At 41.8% G+C, this 18866-nt stretch overlaps 1 protein-coding gene across 1 annotated transcript in view; it reads left to right on the top strand.

The window, feature by feature from the left end:
• Positions 1-18866, top strand: part of DCBLD1 (discoidin, CUB and LCCL domain containing 1) — a 48418-nt gene that overhangs the window by 9032 nt on the left and 20520 nt on the right. The window contains exons 2-5 of the mRNA XM_075087510.1: positions 7126-7338; positions 17218-17355; positions 17918-17969; positions 18711-18783. Coding sequence (XP_074943611.1) covers positions 7126-7338; positions 17218-17355; positions 17918-17969; positions 18711-18783 — 476 coding nt within the window. The remainder of the gene's footprint in view (positions 1-7125; positions 7339-17217; positions 17356-17917; positions 17970-18710; positions 18784-18866) is intronic.

Genomic DNA, 18866 nt, shown 5'->3' on the forward strand with positions numbered 1-18866 from the left:
ATACAGTGAGACTAGAAGCGTTTCAGTGTGTGTGAGTTTCTGGTTTGCATATGTGTTAGCTTAAGTAAGACTTACTCTGCTCCTTGTTAAGGTTGCAAACCTTAATGCTGAGTGTGAAGTTCCCTCTTTAGGGTAACGTGGCTTCCTGCTGATGGAAGAAGTTGCTTATAAGGAGATTTCTGCGCTTTTTTTGACATTTTAGCAGCTAAATAATTAAAATCTCAGGTCTCACTAGGTTTTTGTCTTTGTAAACTTCTGCAAAGATGAGAGGTTTCTGGGGTAGTAAATGCTGCCCAGGCTGTTTGTGGCAATCCAGCAAAGTCATTGCCATGTAGGTCAGCACAGCTGGAAAGATTTCCCCGGCTGCTGGCATATGGCTGTGCCTGCAATTGCTAAAAACTCTCTACCTTTGAAAAATGGCAGAATGGTTGTAAGCTACTTTGCTAGATAAGGCACTTAGAACAGTTGTCAGGGACTTTTTTCTACACTTGATGGTGGCGATCCAACTGGTTACCAATATAACTTCTTATATGTTTGAGGCAGAGCGTCCCCTGAGGCTGGCTGCAGGGAACACCCTGAGGAAAGCCAGCCCGAGCCGCAGCCCAAACGGCTGAAGGGGTGATCGCAGCTGGGCGCGTGGTGGGAATTTGTGATTTATGGAACCACTGCGGAACCAATTGGAGATCATTTGCTGCTTTCTCATTCCTACTTTAAGAGGGACATTACAGTAAATAATGTCTGTGAAAAGGAGGGAAAAACATGCTGTGGTTTGTTTGACCTCCTCCTCCTTTTGCATCCCTTTGAAGTTGGTAAGTAAATAATTTGGGCAATGAAATCAGCACTCCACAATGTGCCTTTGTTTCTTCTGCTGCCCTACCTTCCCTTCCTGCTCTCGGCCCTCCTCCCAGCCACTGCTTGGTTAGCTTGGGCAGCAAAACGGGTGTCCTGAGGCACTGCTGCAGCACAGAGGTTAAAATGTTTCCTGGGAACCGAATGGAGTCAAACAAAATGCAATTCAAAGAAAAAGTTTACACACTCTATTTTTCCTTTTGCAGTAGGGCGTACTGCGAAGTAGGGGACTTCTTCCCTTGAAAAGATTATTTATACTAACATAAAGACCATGGAAGATTGCAGTCACTTATTTTTCATTTATTTTTTTTATAGACTTGCCTTAATTTTCAGTGGTTTCTTTCATTATTTGAAAACAGTTTTTGCTGTATCCACAAAATATTGTGAAGAAAGTAAAGCTGGACTTTTGAAAAAAAAACAACCAACCAAACTAACTGCTGTGGATTTATATACTTGAGATATATAGATGTATATACTTTCAGATGCTGGGCTCAGCCAGCTGCTCAGCTGGTGTAAATGGCACCTGGGCTGAAATCTCCAACTATGTGGTCACACCCCCCCCCACCCCCCCCCCATGATGCCTGTGTCTCTAGGCCCCAGCGCTGCTGGGGAGAAGGACTGGGGGTACTTGTCTGCCCAGCAGTGCCTCAGGCCCACGATGTTGCCCTTCATTTTTGTTCCCTGCTTGAGCCCACTGCCAGGAGAAGCACAGAGGTCTGACATCTTTCATCGCTCTCTGGAGTAGTGATGGTTTTGGGTCCTGGTTGCAAGGTGGTCTCTCTTTTCCATTATAATGGTGCAGTAAAGAGCTGATGCTCTTGACCCAGGTTTGGCAGTGGGGAGGTTAGACATGAAGCATTTAACTCTGGATTTTACTCCATCACCTCAGAAAGCAGTGAAGGCACAAACCTGTTTGTGTTTGCAGCGTGCATGATTCTGTTAGTGGCAGAGGTCAGAGTAGCTGTATGAAAAACTGAAGTGTTGTCAGACCACAACAGTGAATTTGGATGGCATCTGGCAAAAACCCCTGCTTTTTCTCTAGTCTTTGCTCCTATCCCACATGAGTAGGGAGGGCACAGGTTTGACTGGAAAGAGTCGATTTCTTTTTTAGATACTTACCTGTTCTTACGCGTAACTCGGATCTTTCAAACACAGGCACAGAACTCCTCCTTGACTCAGTTATTATTGTATCTTTTAATAAGCTGGAGTTGTTACTTCAGGGAAAGCAACATGGAAGATGAGACAAATCTGATTTCTCCTCATGGGGATTGTCGTCAGAGCTTGCAAAGCCTCAGCTCAGTGGTGTTTCCTTTGCTTTGGCTGTGTCCATTTGCAGCTGTGGCTCTTCAGAAAACACGGATTTTTTGCTGAATCCAAAATTTAGGTATGAAAACTCAATTTCCTGCTCTCTCCTCTCAAGGGAGGGAGGAGTGGGAAGGAAAAAGGACAGGCTGGCAGCCCCCCACCAGCTCTGTGCCCTGTCCTTCAGGTGGGGTAGGGGGACCACACCCTGTCCCAGGCACCACCATGAAGGTGGGCATCCAAAGGGATGTCAAACTGGTAGAGAGGAGGCAGAGAGGGAAATAAGGTTACTTTGGGGGTCTTTGTCCCGGTGGGAAGAGATCAGCAGCCAAGGGGCAGCAGGTAGCAGGAGTCTGTAGCGAGAAGTGTGGAAAGAGAAATGCTGGTGCCTGATGGGGCTCGTGCAGTGGGGTAGAAGAGGGCAGGGGGCTGCTGGCTGTGTGCACGAGGTATAACACTTATTTAGCACTGGAGCGAGTCCAAGTCCGTTATTAATTGGTTAGCGAGGGTGAATCAGGAGGATGAAAAAGGCAGCTGTTTACTGCCAGGATATTGTAGCAATGCTTTTGAAAATGCACTTTGATATCATGCTATGTAACTGTTTTGTAGTTGGCGGTATAAACATGTCTAGTGAAAGGTGCAGAACATGGATACTCTTTATAGCAGCTATTTGAAAAACTGTAGCCACTTCCCTAACTCAGAGGGCGATATGCTGAGTGCTTGGGCGAAGGTGCTGCGCACATCCAGTCGCACGTGCGAGCAGGGGTGGGAAAGCCTGGGGAGCGCAGGAGTAAGAGGCTGGGGCTCAGCTTGTGCACTGGGCTTGGAAAGAGAGGGGAGGAGAGAGTCAGCCCAACCAGGTGGATTTGGGTGGCAGGAGGGTGCCTCAACCAACCAGCATAATTTTCAGAGATCTCTTAACTCTGCTTCTCCTGGGACCACCACTGTTTTGCTAAAGCTGTAGTATCTGTGGGGGGCTGTGTCCAGGGCTCATGGTGTGGGGCTGGAGCTTGTTCATGGGCATCGATTTCATCACCTACATCCTTCCTGAGCAGGTTAGATGCTGGAGGGGGTCCACGCACCCATGAGCCAGCAGCTGGGGTTGGACCCAGCCCAGACACAGCTGTTTGGAGGTGCTTCTTCACCTTGTCCTGTGCACACCCATCATGCATATGTCTGAGGATGGGAAATGGTGCTACCCACCAGCCACCTGGTACCTCCTCTCGCCCTCTCCACAGGGACATGCACTGGTGTCCTCTGGAGGGGTCCCAGGTTTGGTTTCACATGCACGCGCCGCTCTTGGAGAGCACCTTGTAAGAGAGGGCAAGGTGCAAGTGGTGTGCCTGATGCTGCGGCAGAAGGTGCCAGGCATGGTTCTCACTTCTTGGGGAGTTATTTCCACCGTCTGCCACAGGAGACTATTTTTATCTGTGGTAAACAGCCTTAATTGCAGTGCTGTGTGATCTTCAATACAACCTGAGTATAGGCCAGTGGGGGGGCGCCTGTGATCCAGAGACCACGATCTTGATCTTGATTCAAATGCCCATGGGAACTTGGTTTACAAAGCATGTTTGATGTGCTTTTAGTAACTCCTGGTGCTGAGGAGCAATTTTATTGAATCTAAGCATGTTTAGACTTTCTGGCTGCTGAATACCTTGTGCTCAAATATTTTGCTTTGCTCCTGTCCAGGGAGAAGTGATGAAACCTGGATGTCTGAGCCAAGGCTGCCAGCTTCTTGCCAAATGGGGTGATAGAAAGCAGTTCTCAGAAGTAATGCTAAGTGAAAATTCAGTGTTAGCAAGAAATCTTGCATTGAACTGACCAGTTGAGTGCACATATTTCCAGCCAGAAGAGCTGTGTGCCTATAGAAAGGATTGCAACATAAGGTATTTAAACCATAGTTTTCATCAGGATAAGCAGTTGTGTTTGAAGCACAATATACTTGAGGTTTGGCCAACACATTTCTACTGAAAATTGAAATTTCTTGTGGAAAGTAATGATAAGAACAAAACTAATGGTAGTGATGTTCACATTTTTAATTTGAAAACATGAACAAGGATATGTTTTGAATTCCTTACTTGTCTCTGTTTCTGAGCCCTTGGTATATAGTGGGGTTATATGTATACGTTTTTTTACTATATTTAGTCATTAAATCTCTCTCTGAATTACTAGATCCTGACTTTTATTCTACCTTCCCTCTATACCTTCAGTCTCCTTCTCTAGGGTGCATTCCCAGCAAATTTTGGTGTAAGATTTTACTTTGCTCCAGTAATCTTGCCGGAGCGAAAATTAGAGCTGCAGTCAGGCTTCTCTGTAAAAAGCAGTAGTTCCTAGGAGTTGGTCTGACTTTCCGGACATTGCTTCGGTTCTTGTGGTGAACAAGCTTTTGTCATTACCTTTTCCTCTGAGGCAGGCAGGCAGAACAGAGGCAGCAGGGGATGTTGCAGGTGCAGGATGATGCTGTGCTCACCTCTCATCAGTTGGAGTGTTTGACCATGCTTTACCAGTGAAGAGTCAGAAAATAGCATTTATGCTTCCTTAGCTCAAAAGATGTTCTGGTGCTAATATGTTGCAACGCTGACTCAAAGGCAGATTTTTAAAAAAGGAGTTTCCCTGAGAACAAGACCTCGTATAACTTTGACAGGGAAGGATGGCAGGCTGAAGGCTCTGGTGCAGTTTTTCTGTACACTTTCTGTAGAAATATAATGCTCTGTCACCTGGACAGTTATCAGAGTCTCACCATGATAGTGATGCCTTTTCAGATCTTTGAGGAGAGTTTCGTACCACAAAGGATCCCTGGGATTGTACCAAGGTGACACAGGCCAGAATGTAGCCCAGCGAGAGGAAGACTATGCGAATACTAGACTTTTCATTTTAAGGAGTTCAACCCCATGACGTTTTGTTGTGGTTTTTTAATGTTTCCCTTTGTTTTCCCTTTTGTTTCCCAATAAGGATAAGTTGAAAGCCAAGCTCCAGATTGTAGTTACTTTATTTTCACCAGCCCAGCTAAAGTTAATGCTTATGGTTAGAAACATGCAGTTTAAATCAAAGGCCACGGGCAGTTCTTTCTTCCTACACAGCTGTAGGCTACACAGGCAGTAAGGTTGTCCTTTGTCCTGCTGGAAGTGATCTGGTTTTACGCTGGCTGGACCTCTGTGGGTCCCTCTCTGGGTTCAGAAAGTTGATAGCTCATGTACTGTATTGCTCCTTGTATTTTTATTCCTGCTGCAGAAAGTTTCCACTAAAAAGATGGTTTGCTCAAGAGGCCAGTTTGCCTTTCATCTTGAGTATATTCCTATGCATTCTGAAATAAACAGAGCTCGGATAACAATCTTGAACAACAAATGTTTTTTAAGGCGTGTGGACAAGCAAATTAATATGTTTTATGGTGATATGATTTTGGATCTATGTCTCCTATTCACCTTTGTTCCAAGAGTGAACCTGTGACAAAACTAAATAGCAGGCAATGAAGCCAGTAATAATGATAGAGCTTCAAAATAAATGCTGTTGCTTGTGAAAAAGTGGTTGAGTGAGTTGGATGAAATGGCAGTGTAATTATATAGTAGCGAGTCAAAGTTTGATAGCTTGGAGCTTATCTTTGCACAGCGTGCCACTTTAGCACCAACCCCCAGTATGGCATGTTTCTTTATCAACACTTCATTTCTAGTTGTTCACCTTTAAATAATCTTACCAAATCTTAAGTGTTTTCCTCCTAGTGATTGTGGAAGGAAATTCAGAAAGTTATTAAAATGAACAGACCAAAACAATTTAACCAACATATCCCCAGAAGTAAAATTTTGCATAGTTAAAGTGAACATTGTGAATTCCCGGCTCTGCAGGTTTCTTTATTTTATGAACACTTCTAGGACTAACTTCAATTTTGCAGTGATAAAGGGTAACAGTATACGAGACTCCTATGTAAAGAGTGTCTATGCCCTAACTGACCTAAAACTGACGACTGTAAGTTCATTTGCAATAGTGGAACTAGTGCCATTAGTTTCCATTATTTGGAAGATACAGCAGAATTAAATGGCTTAAGCTTTAATATATAAATTTTAATTTACCAGTACCCTTTTAAATAGTTCACTAAAAATTGCTTCCTTTAGTAGTCAAGGTCTCTTATCTGGTACCTGCTTCCTTCCCCTCCATGGATGCTTCCTGTTTTCCATGTCGATCCCCAACCCCCCCATGTATTTCCATGTGCCTTTTCCTGTTGTCATTCATTCTGCTGCAGCTGCTCCTTGGATGCTTCTCCACCAAGGAAAGGCTCCAAAGCTGAGCTGGCTCCTACACAGCACCACAAACAACCACTTTGTGGGTGCCTACCCTCACCTCTTGAGCAAGGTGGCAGCAGCGCTTATATCTCTGGGCATGCTACCGTGAAGGAGCCTGCATATCATTAATGATGCATGCCCCACTTTTGAAGCCCATCTTGTGTCTTTGCCTTGTCCCCTGTGCTTTTTGTATTGCGCAAGGGGTGCAAGAAAACCAACAGGGAAGTAAGATGAGTCAGGCCCGTGATAGTATGTGGTTAAATCATGTCTGTGGTTTCACGAATGATTCAGTTGCCCCCTCCCTCGTGCCTCTTTCTATGGAAATAAAATGTGGAACGATAATTTGGAGAAAACTATTTCAGGAAGGAGCCTACCTGTTGCATTTGGAATTGCATCTTCAGGGTTTCAGCAGGGTTTGGCTGTAAAACAGAAAGCCGGAGAGACTCTGTTTGTACAGGACTGTCAAATACATATTAGTTCAGGGGCGTTTCCAACTCTCCTTTCTACTGGTTTACAAGAGAAATATGACTATTTATTTTACCTATGTTCCAACAACAGCATAACTGAGGTGGAGCATTACAAAATACTTTTTTAAAAGCTGGAAGTGCATGTGGCACATAATTACGTGGCCAGTATTTCTTAAACATTTTTTATTGAGAAATAAGTTATGTTTCTTTCCTTGTTTCTTCTGCTACTGCAGGGGATGGATGTGGGCACACAGTGATGTATCAAGACAGCGGGACTCTGGCATCCAAGAACTATCCTGGGACATACCCTAATTACACTCTTTGTGAAAAGAAAATCCAAGTGCCTCTGGGAAAACGCCTGATCTTAAAAATTGGAGACCTGGATATTGAATCACAGAAATGTGAATCCAGCCACCTTACCATCCGGAGCTCTTCAACATGGCATGGTATGTAAAAGATAAGGCAATGGCTAATGTGTGAGCTGGTAAAAGCGTGAGTAAAAGCTAGCTCAGCAAAATGCAAGAAATGTTAGCCTATGTCCTTTCCTCCTCCTTGTCATATTCTAGCGTGCCCTTGTCAGCATGGGGATGCCATTGCCCCTCACACCGTGTGTTGTCCTGCCAAGGCTGGGGTATTGTCATGCTGCTTCTGCGGAGGGGCCACTGGGGCCATGGGGGCTTGTGCCCAGCTCTGGCACATCCACCTCGAGGGTTCTGCCCTCAGCCCTGCAGAGATGTACAATAACAGCTTTACTACAGCAAGTACATGGATCTATATCAGCCCTGTACCTTTCTTGTGTAGGAGAAGAGCTGGCTCGCTAACTAGGCAGAAATGAGATGAGAAATTGGAATTAACAATCCTGCATGTCTCTGTTTCCTAGGGAGTGCAGGCCTGGGAGAGGAGATAACCTTTATTATTGCTGGCTATTAGTCACTGATAACCTTTGCTAATGTACAGGGTTTAATACTTGCAGATATTAAATGCGTGTAGTCTGCACTCTTGCAAGAGATATGCACAAGAGGACAAGAAAGTAAATATGCTATAGCTGTGCATATAAAACAGTCATAAAGACAACAGGATCCTCCCCAGGGAGAACCTGAGGCCTTCCTCAAATCAGTTTTCCCAACCTGTTGTTGCTGCAACTTCGATCTCCTCTTTCTAGACGAGTCAACATGATTTTCAAGCCAGTGCGCCCTTTTTCAGAAATCAGATTTAAATCCAGGCAGAGACATGGGCCTGCAGGGACTTCCACAATGCAAAAATAAACATGTGAATCACCAGTTCATAAAATTTTGTTTCCTGGGAGTGGGCTGTAGCCCTTCAGTCAGCTGAGGCTGAATGTGCTGTACTGGGCCTTACAAGCAGAATGGATTCAATGGGAAAAGACGATGAGGAGATGAGCCTCTGCAGGTTTTCCAGGTCAGCCAGCTCATTGCTTGGTTCGGTGAAGTGTGTGGTTCTCCTAAGCTTGGGACTCATAAGATATCTTAGTAGTAAGGAGGGATGGTTGCCTTTCATTCATGAACATGATAGGCCTATTACTCATCTGGTAAGATAAAGTGAGGTAGTAAAAGCTTGCTCTCAAACAAAGGTAAAGGTAATTTTTGTTCTCACAAGGGAGGTATTACCTTTTGAAACAGCCTTCACCAAGAGTGGGCAGTGACATGGTGATATCTAGGCCTTGCATACAGCTTGATCTAAGGCATAAGGAGCATTTCTGTTCATGTGTGCTGGGATTTTTTATGTTGTTTACCTCATTTCAGAACTGTACACAGTTGTGTTCACAGTTGTATTCAGCAGTCTGGCTGTACTTGGCAGTAAGAGATAGGTGGTTAGTATTACCATATCTTTGAATGATTTTTATTGATGCTATCTTGACATTTCTGATCAAAAGCTTTTCTGCGAAACAAGGATAAATCAATATATTGTTTTCTAAAGTAAAAGATTAAGCTTGGATTTTGATTGAAATTCTGGCTCCTTACACATCAGCTTGAAGACATCTTCACATAGTTCAGTCCTGCAATTATTCAACCTGTAAACACAGAATACCTGTGTGTTATGCAATCAAATCCATATAATGAATTGCTTTAAAGTATTCCCACACCCATTTTCAGACCTGATTGGTAATGTCTGATGCATGTGGACTATAATTTGCATTCTCAGTAACGAACTGCACAATTAGCAGATTTTGCTCATATCTGATTAAACAGGTTTTATAGCTTAGGCATACATACCATCTGTAATGGCTTTGTGGCCTGCAGCTCACTGCAGGCTTTCCCACTAGCATACCTACAGAGTCTGTGCTCTACATTCAGGTAAGTTCATGCAGAACAGCAGCGTGGAAATCTTGCTATATGCATAAATTCATTATATCGCTTGTGTTTTAAAAGACACAGGGATTCATAGATGAGATTAGAGCTCCTCTAAGTCAGTTGTTTCAGTGGTTTTGCAATAGCTCTGGGTTTTAATATGCATTTGTGTAAGCAAAAGAAGCTCTGTGAGTAAGCACTGCGAAGTTGTTCAGTCTGTTAAGTGTCCTTTAGGTAGCTGTTTCTGAGCCCAGATCTCGTCTTCGCAACCCTCTCCTCTTCATGAACATCTACAGGAAGGTCAACATCTTCCCTTTGGCTGAGAAGATACTGACCTTTGCCATCGAAATTCTTTCACAGGATGGTGGAGAGTTGAAAAGATTTTGCAAACGTTGAAAACATTTGAGCAATTAAAAACTAATTTTCACTTGTTTTCTTTATTTGACCTGGGCTTAAAAAGGAAAATGTAAAAAGCTAAGTATGAAAGCTGGCAGTGTGAATATTACTCCTGTTTGAAATTAGCTGAGCACCCTTTGCTCTTTAAGACATTTGCAATTATAAGACAATAAGGTCCAAAGAGAAATATGTTTTAAATACCATGTTGATCTCTTCAACTCTATAGAAAACAAGAGAGTGAATGTCAGTTGAGGCGTATATCTGAAGCTTAGAAAGTTGGTCAGAGGCAAAACCTAGATAATGCACGTAAATATAAAATTAGTGTAAGCAAGTCTTCAGATGACAAAGTTATTGTTTTCCTTTCAGATTTCTCCCACATGTTGTCTTTACATATAACTGTGATTCATTCATCGTTATAACCTTGTGCTGGGATTCATGCAATACAGCAAGGATTAACTCTATTAATGTTTGGGTATTTATGTTCCATGTAGTAAAGGGAAGCTGTTATACACAAATGAATGGATTAATTTGATTTATGTTAGCCATAACATTGATTTCTTCACATTGGTAACTCAGTGACTATGGATTAGACCACCTGAATGCAAGTTTTATTTAAGTTTAGGGCATCCTCAAATTTTGTGGACTGACACAAGAGTACTATGAATTCCTTTCTAGAAAAGCAGTAGTGTTGTTGCATATGCCGATCTACTGAAGCCTCCCTGCTCGACTGGGACATGAACATGACACTACAGTTCTTCTCACCTTTGGTACTTCTCAGCTTTGGTGGGCCTTTGAAGGCAGCCATTGCATTTAGATTTCTCCAGCATTGCCACTGAAAGATGATCATTAAATAATCTTAATGAAGCTCTAAAATTGGAGACCTAAAGTGGCTGAACGCTGTGTCTCTGGCTTATTACTCTGCACACTATTTTCTTCAGTGTTCACCAGAGGGAAGATGCTGTAGCAAGTCTTTTCTTTAAAACTGTTAGCTTTGTATCCAGACATAGATGTGAAAATATTAATCATCAGTCAGCAAATGTAGTCTAACACCGGTTTTGGTGAAACTGAATCAGCTTTGTCTGACAAACATTTAAATATTAACACAGCTTTGCATGTGTTGTCTCTAGGAGAAATAAATAGATGATAATGTTCCCTTTCAAAGGAATAGCTTTGCACTGGATGAAAATATGGGGGTTTTGTTCCATAAAAGGAATCTAGAATAAAAATTATTATGAAGCATGATCTCACAGTGTAGACAAGGTGCAACCTTACTGAAATGCTTTCCTTCTTGAGTTAATTGCATTATCTGAATAAGAGCTTCTGATTTTTTTAATTAAAGAGATATGTGAAAACAAGATTAACCATGTGGTCCCTCTACTTCTCCAGAACACAGCTTGCATTGCTTGTGAAGGTATAAGATACATTTTTTAAAAGTTCAACAGACACTGCTCTTTTCATGTCTTTATCAGATTTCTGTACCTCTTTTGACCCTCTTTTCGTGCTTTTTTCCCTCTCTTTCCCCAATTAATGCCTTAGTACTTTTTCCCCTTAATTTTGTGAGATGATCATCAGTCTTGACTGGAGAGAGAGATTAAAGAAGAGATAAGTGCCACCTTCTCCATTCACCTGCAGTCAGTAGGAGGTTGATGTGTTCCTCTGGGGTGGATGTCAGATCTGCTGAGTGACTAGTAATAATTTGGAGAGTTAGTGCATTTAACTTATTCTTGCATAATTTACAGCTGGTAACTAGTTTGTAATAGATAGAGAAATTACTGAAAACGCTTTCTCCTCTCTGCACAGTCACTCAGGGTTGTTAGACAAATTGAGCATTTAGTGATGTCTGATGGCTGCTGAGATTGAGTGTGTGTGTGTGCGCGCGTGTGGGGGGGTGTGTGTGTGTGCAGGAGAACCGAGTGCCTTTGGATGCCTCCTACCTGTCCTTATGGGGTGCATCAAACCAGTCTTTCCTTATTTTGTATTGTAACAAATATCTCACTTGAATAAAGGGTGTGTCCAGGTTTCTTTTTTGCCCCTCAAAGGAAACTTGTTATTACAGTATTGTTTCTGGTATTTCAGGAAATCCAGTGAAATGCCCAGACAAGTTCTTGCTGAAGATCAAGTCAAGCAGTTTCTTAACAGTCAGAACTCTTCTAACAGTTTGGTTTCGCCTGAGTGGTTGCAGTATCCTGAGGTTTCAGCTTTGGAAAGATTTATGCAACACAGAATGTCTGCTTTTCTCTTGTCAAATGAACTCTTTTTTCCTCTTAGCTGCATTAAGTGCATTGTGTATTTTTCTGTGGTTTTTGTTAAACAGCTACAGTTCTTTACTAACAATTCCTACCTGTAGCTATGCTTCTGTCTTTGGGTTTGGCTAAAACCACAGGCATGTTAGAAGTGGGGGATCTCACCTGAGGTCAACCAGGCAGACCTACAGCTGGTCAGGTGGCCCAGACCCTCCCTTTTTAAATTGTAATTACTTCTCCAGCCTGACTCTACTTGGATGCCTTTTCCTTTCCTTTATTTCAATTTTTGGCAGCCCTTTGGAAACACTAACTGAAAGTTATATTTGTTTTTCCTAAAATGAGAAATGCTTAGTACTCAGTCTGAGGTCAGACTGTGTTGCCCAGAGTTAGGTGTTGAATAACTGGGCTGTCTCATCCTCACTAACAAATGTGATGACTCTGTCAAATCATATCTACTGAATATTAAACACCACCTTCCCCACGTCCTGCAAAGAAGCGCACAGAGCAACGCTTTTTGTCTCCTGGCGCATCCTTGCAGGGTGACACTGGTTATCCCTGAGTGTGGTGGCAGGGTTCAAGCGAAAAAGAGGACTTTCCTCTCCTCCTTGATAGGGGGAGAGGAAGAGTTACTGCTTATGGAAGTGAAGCATTTGTGTGAATATGGGATGGAGATGAATTTCAAGAACACAGACGTTTTCATACAACATATCCTTGCTGGTTTTGTGAGCTGTTTGTGAAAGACTTGCCCTCTGGTTGAGGTTTTAGGTCTGAATGAAGCAAGCATAATCCATGTTCATCACATCCCCCATCTTTCCCCAGCTACTGAGGTACTTCCAAATTGCTTTATTTGAGAAAAGGCAACTGAATAAAAGGTTCACAATTCAAAACATTGTTTTCCCCAAACAAAATCCTTAGGAGACGATAATCCTGGAGGGGCAGATCCATGGGATCGTTGCTACACATAGCTTGCCAGCCGTGTCTTACTCTGCAAGACAAATGCTAAAGAAAAGGGAGAAGATTCCCTGTTGAAGAGGGGATGTTATGAGTTGACATCTAAACTGAGTTTCTTAAAGACCTCTGTAGGTGTCAAATTCCAGATTTCAAACAACATTGAGGAATTTGAAAACAGCATGAGCAGAATGAACCGGACATGCAATAGCTAAAGAGGGTCAGAACTGCTTTTAAAAGGAAGCAAAAGTCTTACAGAAGAAGCAGAAAGCATTAAGAACTACAGAAACAAATGGCATGTAGGCATTGCCAGCTGGTGTGAGAGAAGAGTCCTCTAGGCACAGGACTTTTTAAGCGAAGTAGAAAAAATAAAGGAACATAATTCAACAAAGCAATTTCAGGAAATATGCCAGAGCCTGGTTGACAGTAAAAGTAAACTAGACTTCATAAAACCAGACAATGCTGTAAAGATCATCAGATTTGCAAAGCAACACTATTATGAAAAAGAAAAGGAGCAGACTAACATTTAAAAAATAAACAACACGTAAAATAATCTCTTCAGTCTCCAGGCGAGCCAGCCAAAGGATATCCATGAGACAATTTACCGTGTGTCTTGCAGGATGTTAATACTGCTTGGAGACAGTGATTCCAAAATAAATGTATTTCATTTAAGCCACTTAAACCATACCAACATATCAGGAATTCTGGATGAAAACATTAAATGTTAGTTTAATTATAGAGAATATTATATTAGGTACATTCAAAATCCCTATACTCATAATAGCTCTCCTGCACAATTCTAAATATATATATATTTATATATATTAAGGAATCTGGAGTGAACAGGCAGAACCACTGTTGGGTCAACTCGTTAATGAGACATGGAAAAAAGAAAAGGCCCTGGCATCTAGATGTAGTAATACTGAAATATGGAGAACACCTACTCAGTTTCATTACACGTAACACATCTGTTTATTAAATCAAACTCTTTTCTTTGTTCTTAGTAAACAAACCAAATAATCCTGCCTACTTACCCTAGCAGAGCTCCAGCCGAGTCACTTTAACAGGAAACAGGGAGAGACATCAGCATTCGTGACTAGTTTTTCAAGCCAAATATGCAGAACAACCCACCTCACAACTAACATTAGAAGATGAAAAACTGATAACGTGATCTGGCAGTTCTCAAAAGGGATCTTAAAAATCTTTTGGCTTAGTCCCAGGTTTAGGAATTAAATATTTACCCAGAGTCAAGTCCAAATGCTGCAGTAAAAGTTAACAGGGCCCTATAAACAAGTTTCTCCCTTTCATACCAGACACAAACCAAGGCTTTCTCCATCATCTCTACTCTCCAGTGTGGTTGTACAGTATTTGTATAGACAGCCTGGGGAAATCAATAAATCCTGGGTGGAATGGACAGCGGAGACAGGGAGCACATATGAGTTTTAAAAGTAGATGATAAAGTAGTATTTTTGTCACCTCAATTGCAAGTGGAAAATACTGACTAGTAAATACAGTTTTCAGATGAAGTCTAATGTCTATGGATGCTGATTGGTTTTAATCTTCTAATGTCTATAAAATCTCACAAGATATGTATTCAAGGTGATAGGTGAGTCAATGGAGAGCAAATCTGCTGGGTGATGCTATGTATATAAACAGTGTGTCTAATTCAGGCATAACTACCACAAGCTGAAATTCAGGGACCCTGGGAGACTATCTTTTCGCTTCTAGCTTTACAACATTGATGTAAATGGAGGACTGCTGTATGGAAAGGTATAGGAAAGAGTACCTGTTGTAAAAAACAAAAACATTGTTTTTCTAAAGAAAATTTAGGAAACAGATGAAAGCGTGAAATTCTCTCATCAGTCAAAACTGAACCCAAAGAATTGTCTTGGCCCTGAATCAGTTTTATTTTCTAAGCGTTACCTGTTGTCCCCCTGGGGAATTTCTTGGAAGACTATCAATGTAAAATAAATTGATTAGGGAGAAAATAAGAAGCCGAGGTTAAAAAGACCACTCTGCAAAAACCTGGCAAAATGGAGAGAGATTGTGCTAAACCTAAAACAACATTATTGGGTAAATCAAATTAGAAAAGTTCTTACACTGGTAATTTTAAACATAATAAGTACTGAAAACTGCTAAACTTTTTGAAAATATTCCTTCCTTTACTGGAGATTGCTTCTTGCTTCTGTATGCTTTAAGGAATTAGCCCTAGACCCCTTAGTTTTGAGCTACCTATGGGACACCAGAACTCCTCTTGGCAGAAGAATAGCCATAGCCTGGTAACCCTTCCTGGATTTATATCTTAACAGTAGAAACTTGTCCTTAGGCGCTGCATGCTGATTTCTTAAGTTGATTGTTTCTGAATTTTTGGCTTTCATTTGGACAACTCCATGTGTCTTATTTTATTTTGTTTTATTGTTTTTGCTTCTGACATGTGTGATTTGTTTGTATAATTACCTGGAACGTAGGTAGACTTGCTACTGGAGGAGACACGTAGCCGTGATCCAGCCAGTGTGTGGTTGAGTGAATCAGCCATCTAAATTATGCCTACAGAGTAGATAGGTCACTGCCAATCGCTGTGAGGGAGAAAGCCAAAGAGCACTTGTGAGAAAATATGTAGAGACAGTCCTCGAGAGTAGAAAAGGACTGAAGCTTTCACAGGTGATTTATTTTGAAGAAATGCAATGCCCCCCGTCTTCTTCCCCTTTCTCCTTCCCTGGAAAAAAAATTAAAATCTAAGTTAGCACTTTACTTCTCCCACTGCAATCTGACACAAAAGACCTTCTCAAATAAATCACTCGTGCAGTTGTCTGGTATGACACAGTGTCAGAAGCTGTCTTTTTGATAAGTTCATTTTCTAAGCAATTTGTTTAACCCTTTTTATAGACATTGTTTTCTCTGACTAAGTCGTGAGTCATTTTCAACACATGAGTACTCCAGGGAAATGTCACACTCGTCGCTTTTTTCTCTGCCTGCCTTGCTTCTCTGTATGACTTTTATAAGTCAAAAGACGAGGTTCCCCCTTTGGTTTGTCCCATTCTGCTGAGAGCTGGCTGTCCTTGGCTCCAGCTGGGCTACTCTGTAGGCTGATATTATAGTTGTTACAAGGCTGGTGAAGTATTTGGGAAAGACCGCCCTAGGAGTATCAAGCAAAATGAGGAGGCTTTTAAGATCCTGTTAGGAAGGCTACCACTCATCAAATTTGTGAGGTGGTTGTAATTTCTTGTATCTCGGAAGTCAGTTCCAAGTTGCCCTAACGTAGCCACCACCAATAAAATGAGGTGGTCTAAGAAAAAATCAAAGGGATCCTTTTTCTTCCCAAGGACTTGCTTTAGGATCCAAAAGCCGTCATTCACCAGAACAGATGGGCTGAAGGTTTGTAAAGGATCTTGTTTGTTTTTTCTCTTGGGGGAAAAAAACCCATTTGCCATTTTACAAAAATCTCTTCTTAACAGTTTATATTGTAAGCATCCTTATAAATTCAAAAAAGTGTACCCAAACTGCTTTGGATTTTCTGTGTCATCTGTGCATGAGGGCAACCAGGGACAAGTGTTTGCACCCAGGTGTGGTGACAGAAGGCAAGAGCAAAGACTGTGGCAATCTCAAAAGAAAGCTTCCCTCAGGAACTGATTTCTGAAGAAGCAAATGTAATTGTTAAGAATCCTGGGCATGCCTGCTGTCGCAAGAAAGGAGTGTCCCAAAGACTGTTCCAAGATACTGCAGCTGGTAGCTATAAAACCCTTATCTAATTCAATGTAAGCACAAGGCTTTTGTCTCCCTGTCCCATTGGCTTCATCGTCCCCCTTCTCTCCCTCTCTTTCTTTTTTAAAACTCTAGAGACTTGAACTGTATGCTTCAATGGTCTGATGATGTTTTTAAAATTAAAATAGATTAAGAAATTTTCTGAGTAAAGTGGTACTGCCTTCTAGTACAATTTGGCTTGTGGCACACAGGTCCTTGAAAACCAGGTACACTGTTTGTGATCTTAATCTTTCCTGAATGGCTGCTGTGCTACAGCAGCATGAGCCGTACGTGTCTGGAGAGTTTATCTAGGGGACCCTGTGTAGATCCCTTGGACTGCCTTTGAATGTTCTGTTCTTTTCTCTGATGAGCTACTGCTGGTTGTAAGCATGCTGTACTTCAAAGGCCAAAGGGCATTAATCATTCTCTGAAGGCTAATGTGATCTAATGTGATGAGAGATGTGGATGCTGGAATTGCTACCATGGAGAGACAATTGGATCTTGGCCACTCCTTGTCAGGGTGACTTTGGAGCTCATACCCATAAAGACTGAAGCCAAAACCCTTTTGTCAACATTTGGATTGGTACTGAAAGAGAATGAGTGTGTTATGAAACTTCGCTAATCATGGGAATATTCTAGTCTAATTATGTTATCTGAACTTTTGAAATCTTCTTCGTTCTGCCTGTAGGGCCATACTGTGGTAATGTGATGCCCGCCCCCAAAGAAATCATTCTGGATAGTAATGAAGCGACTATTCACTTTGAGAGCGGATCCCACGTGTCAGGACGAGGCTTTCTGTTGTCCTATGCCAGCAGTGATCATCCAGGTAAAGTGAAATCCAAAAGCACTATTTCTAAAGGATTAGTGACATAGCCCCCTCTATTTATCATCTTTACACACAGACTTTAGCCCAAATGTTAGTCCTAAATATTTCTGGATTAGCAGGAACCGTGATATTTTTAATAGCATGTGTCCAAGAAGCAGCTGTAATATTAAACAGATAAAATAGCTGCTGAAATCCTACCTAGGCAACTTGCAATACAGGCCCAGTGAAAGAAAAAATTAGTACCTTCTCCTTGAAGCTCCACTCTGGTGGAGCTGGGCTCCAACATCCATCACACAGTGGCAGGATGAAGGAATAGGAGAGATTCAGATTTGATTCCTACATTTAATATTTCGGGCGTCTGTACAACTTTGTTGAAGGTGTAAAACATAAGAAGAGTAAAATGAAAAGAATGAGGAAAAACCATAGCTGTTGCTTTCTGTCTAATCAAATTGCTTAAGTGTTATACAGAGAGATCTTTAAATGTAATTTCATGTGTAGCCAAATATTTGTCTGTGTCTCTACATCCTGCAATGGGGATTGACATTTGTAAACTTTTTCACAGACCTAATAACATGTTTGGAACGAGCGAACCACTACACGAAGGCTGAATACAGGTAAAGAGGGTTTGCAACTCTCTGTGCTGTGGCTTGCTTTGCTGTAGCTGTCATTTGGTCCAGTTGTTAGAAAATGTCATATAAGGCAGGTACAGTCTTGGTTTTCTGGAGAAGTGAATCTTTCTGAGCTCCAATGATGTTGTAGTCAAAGGCCCAGTTGTGAGAAGCCATAGTGCAGAATGGAAGTTTGCAGCACAGGATGACGAGGGAACAGTTGCAGAGCAACTCTCATTTGGGCATACATATACATGGTATATGTAAAAACAGTTTCCACTTTGAAATTCAAAGTAGCCTCAAATTCCAGTGCTTCTCCTGAGACCAGATCACACCCTAGCTGATATAAGATTATCTGAGGACAAGCTATAATTTCTTTGTTCCTTGAACCTTGTGATAGGATTTGAAATGGTAATAAATTGTTCTCTTCTGGCTGCTGTCTGGGTGTGCATGTAGGCTTCTTATCTGGGCTGTGCTGAAAACTCGTGTGGTAGCATTTCTAGAAGAGAATTAAACAGGAATGCCCTTGCAAAACTGCTTTTCTGGTTCTTTGTGTGCTGCAGTGTACAGTCCACTCATGAACTCAAGGGCCTGTTTATTTGTCTCCTAGACTCACTAACAGACCATCAGCCAGAATTTACTGCTAGAATATTTACTGGCTTGAGAGCATTTCTTTTGTTCGAGTTTGTTTCTAAGTATTGTTGCTACAGCTCATATTTTAAACAAGCCTCTCTTCTCTCACTACAGCAAGTATTGTCCTGCTGGCTGCAGAGACATAGCAGGTGACATTTCTGGGAATATCGGAGAAGGATACAGAGATGTAAGTACACAGGATAATGAGGGGAAATTTGTAAAGGCAGAAGAGAGAAGCATAGCTCAACTTGGTGTCAACTTTTGCTGCTT

This window comes from Phalacrocorax aristotelis, chromosome 3 (assembly GCF_949628215.1).
Source record: "Phalacrocorax aristotelis chromosome 3, bGulAri2.1, whole genome shotgun sequence".
NCBI lineage: Eukaryota > Metazoa > Chordata > Aves > Suliformes > Phalacrocoracidae > Phalacrocorax > Phalacrocorax aristotelis.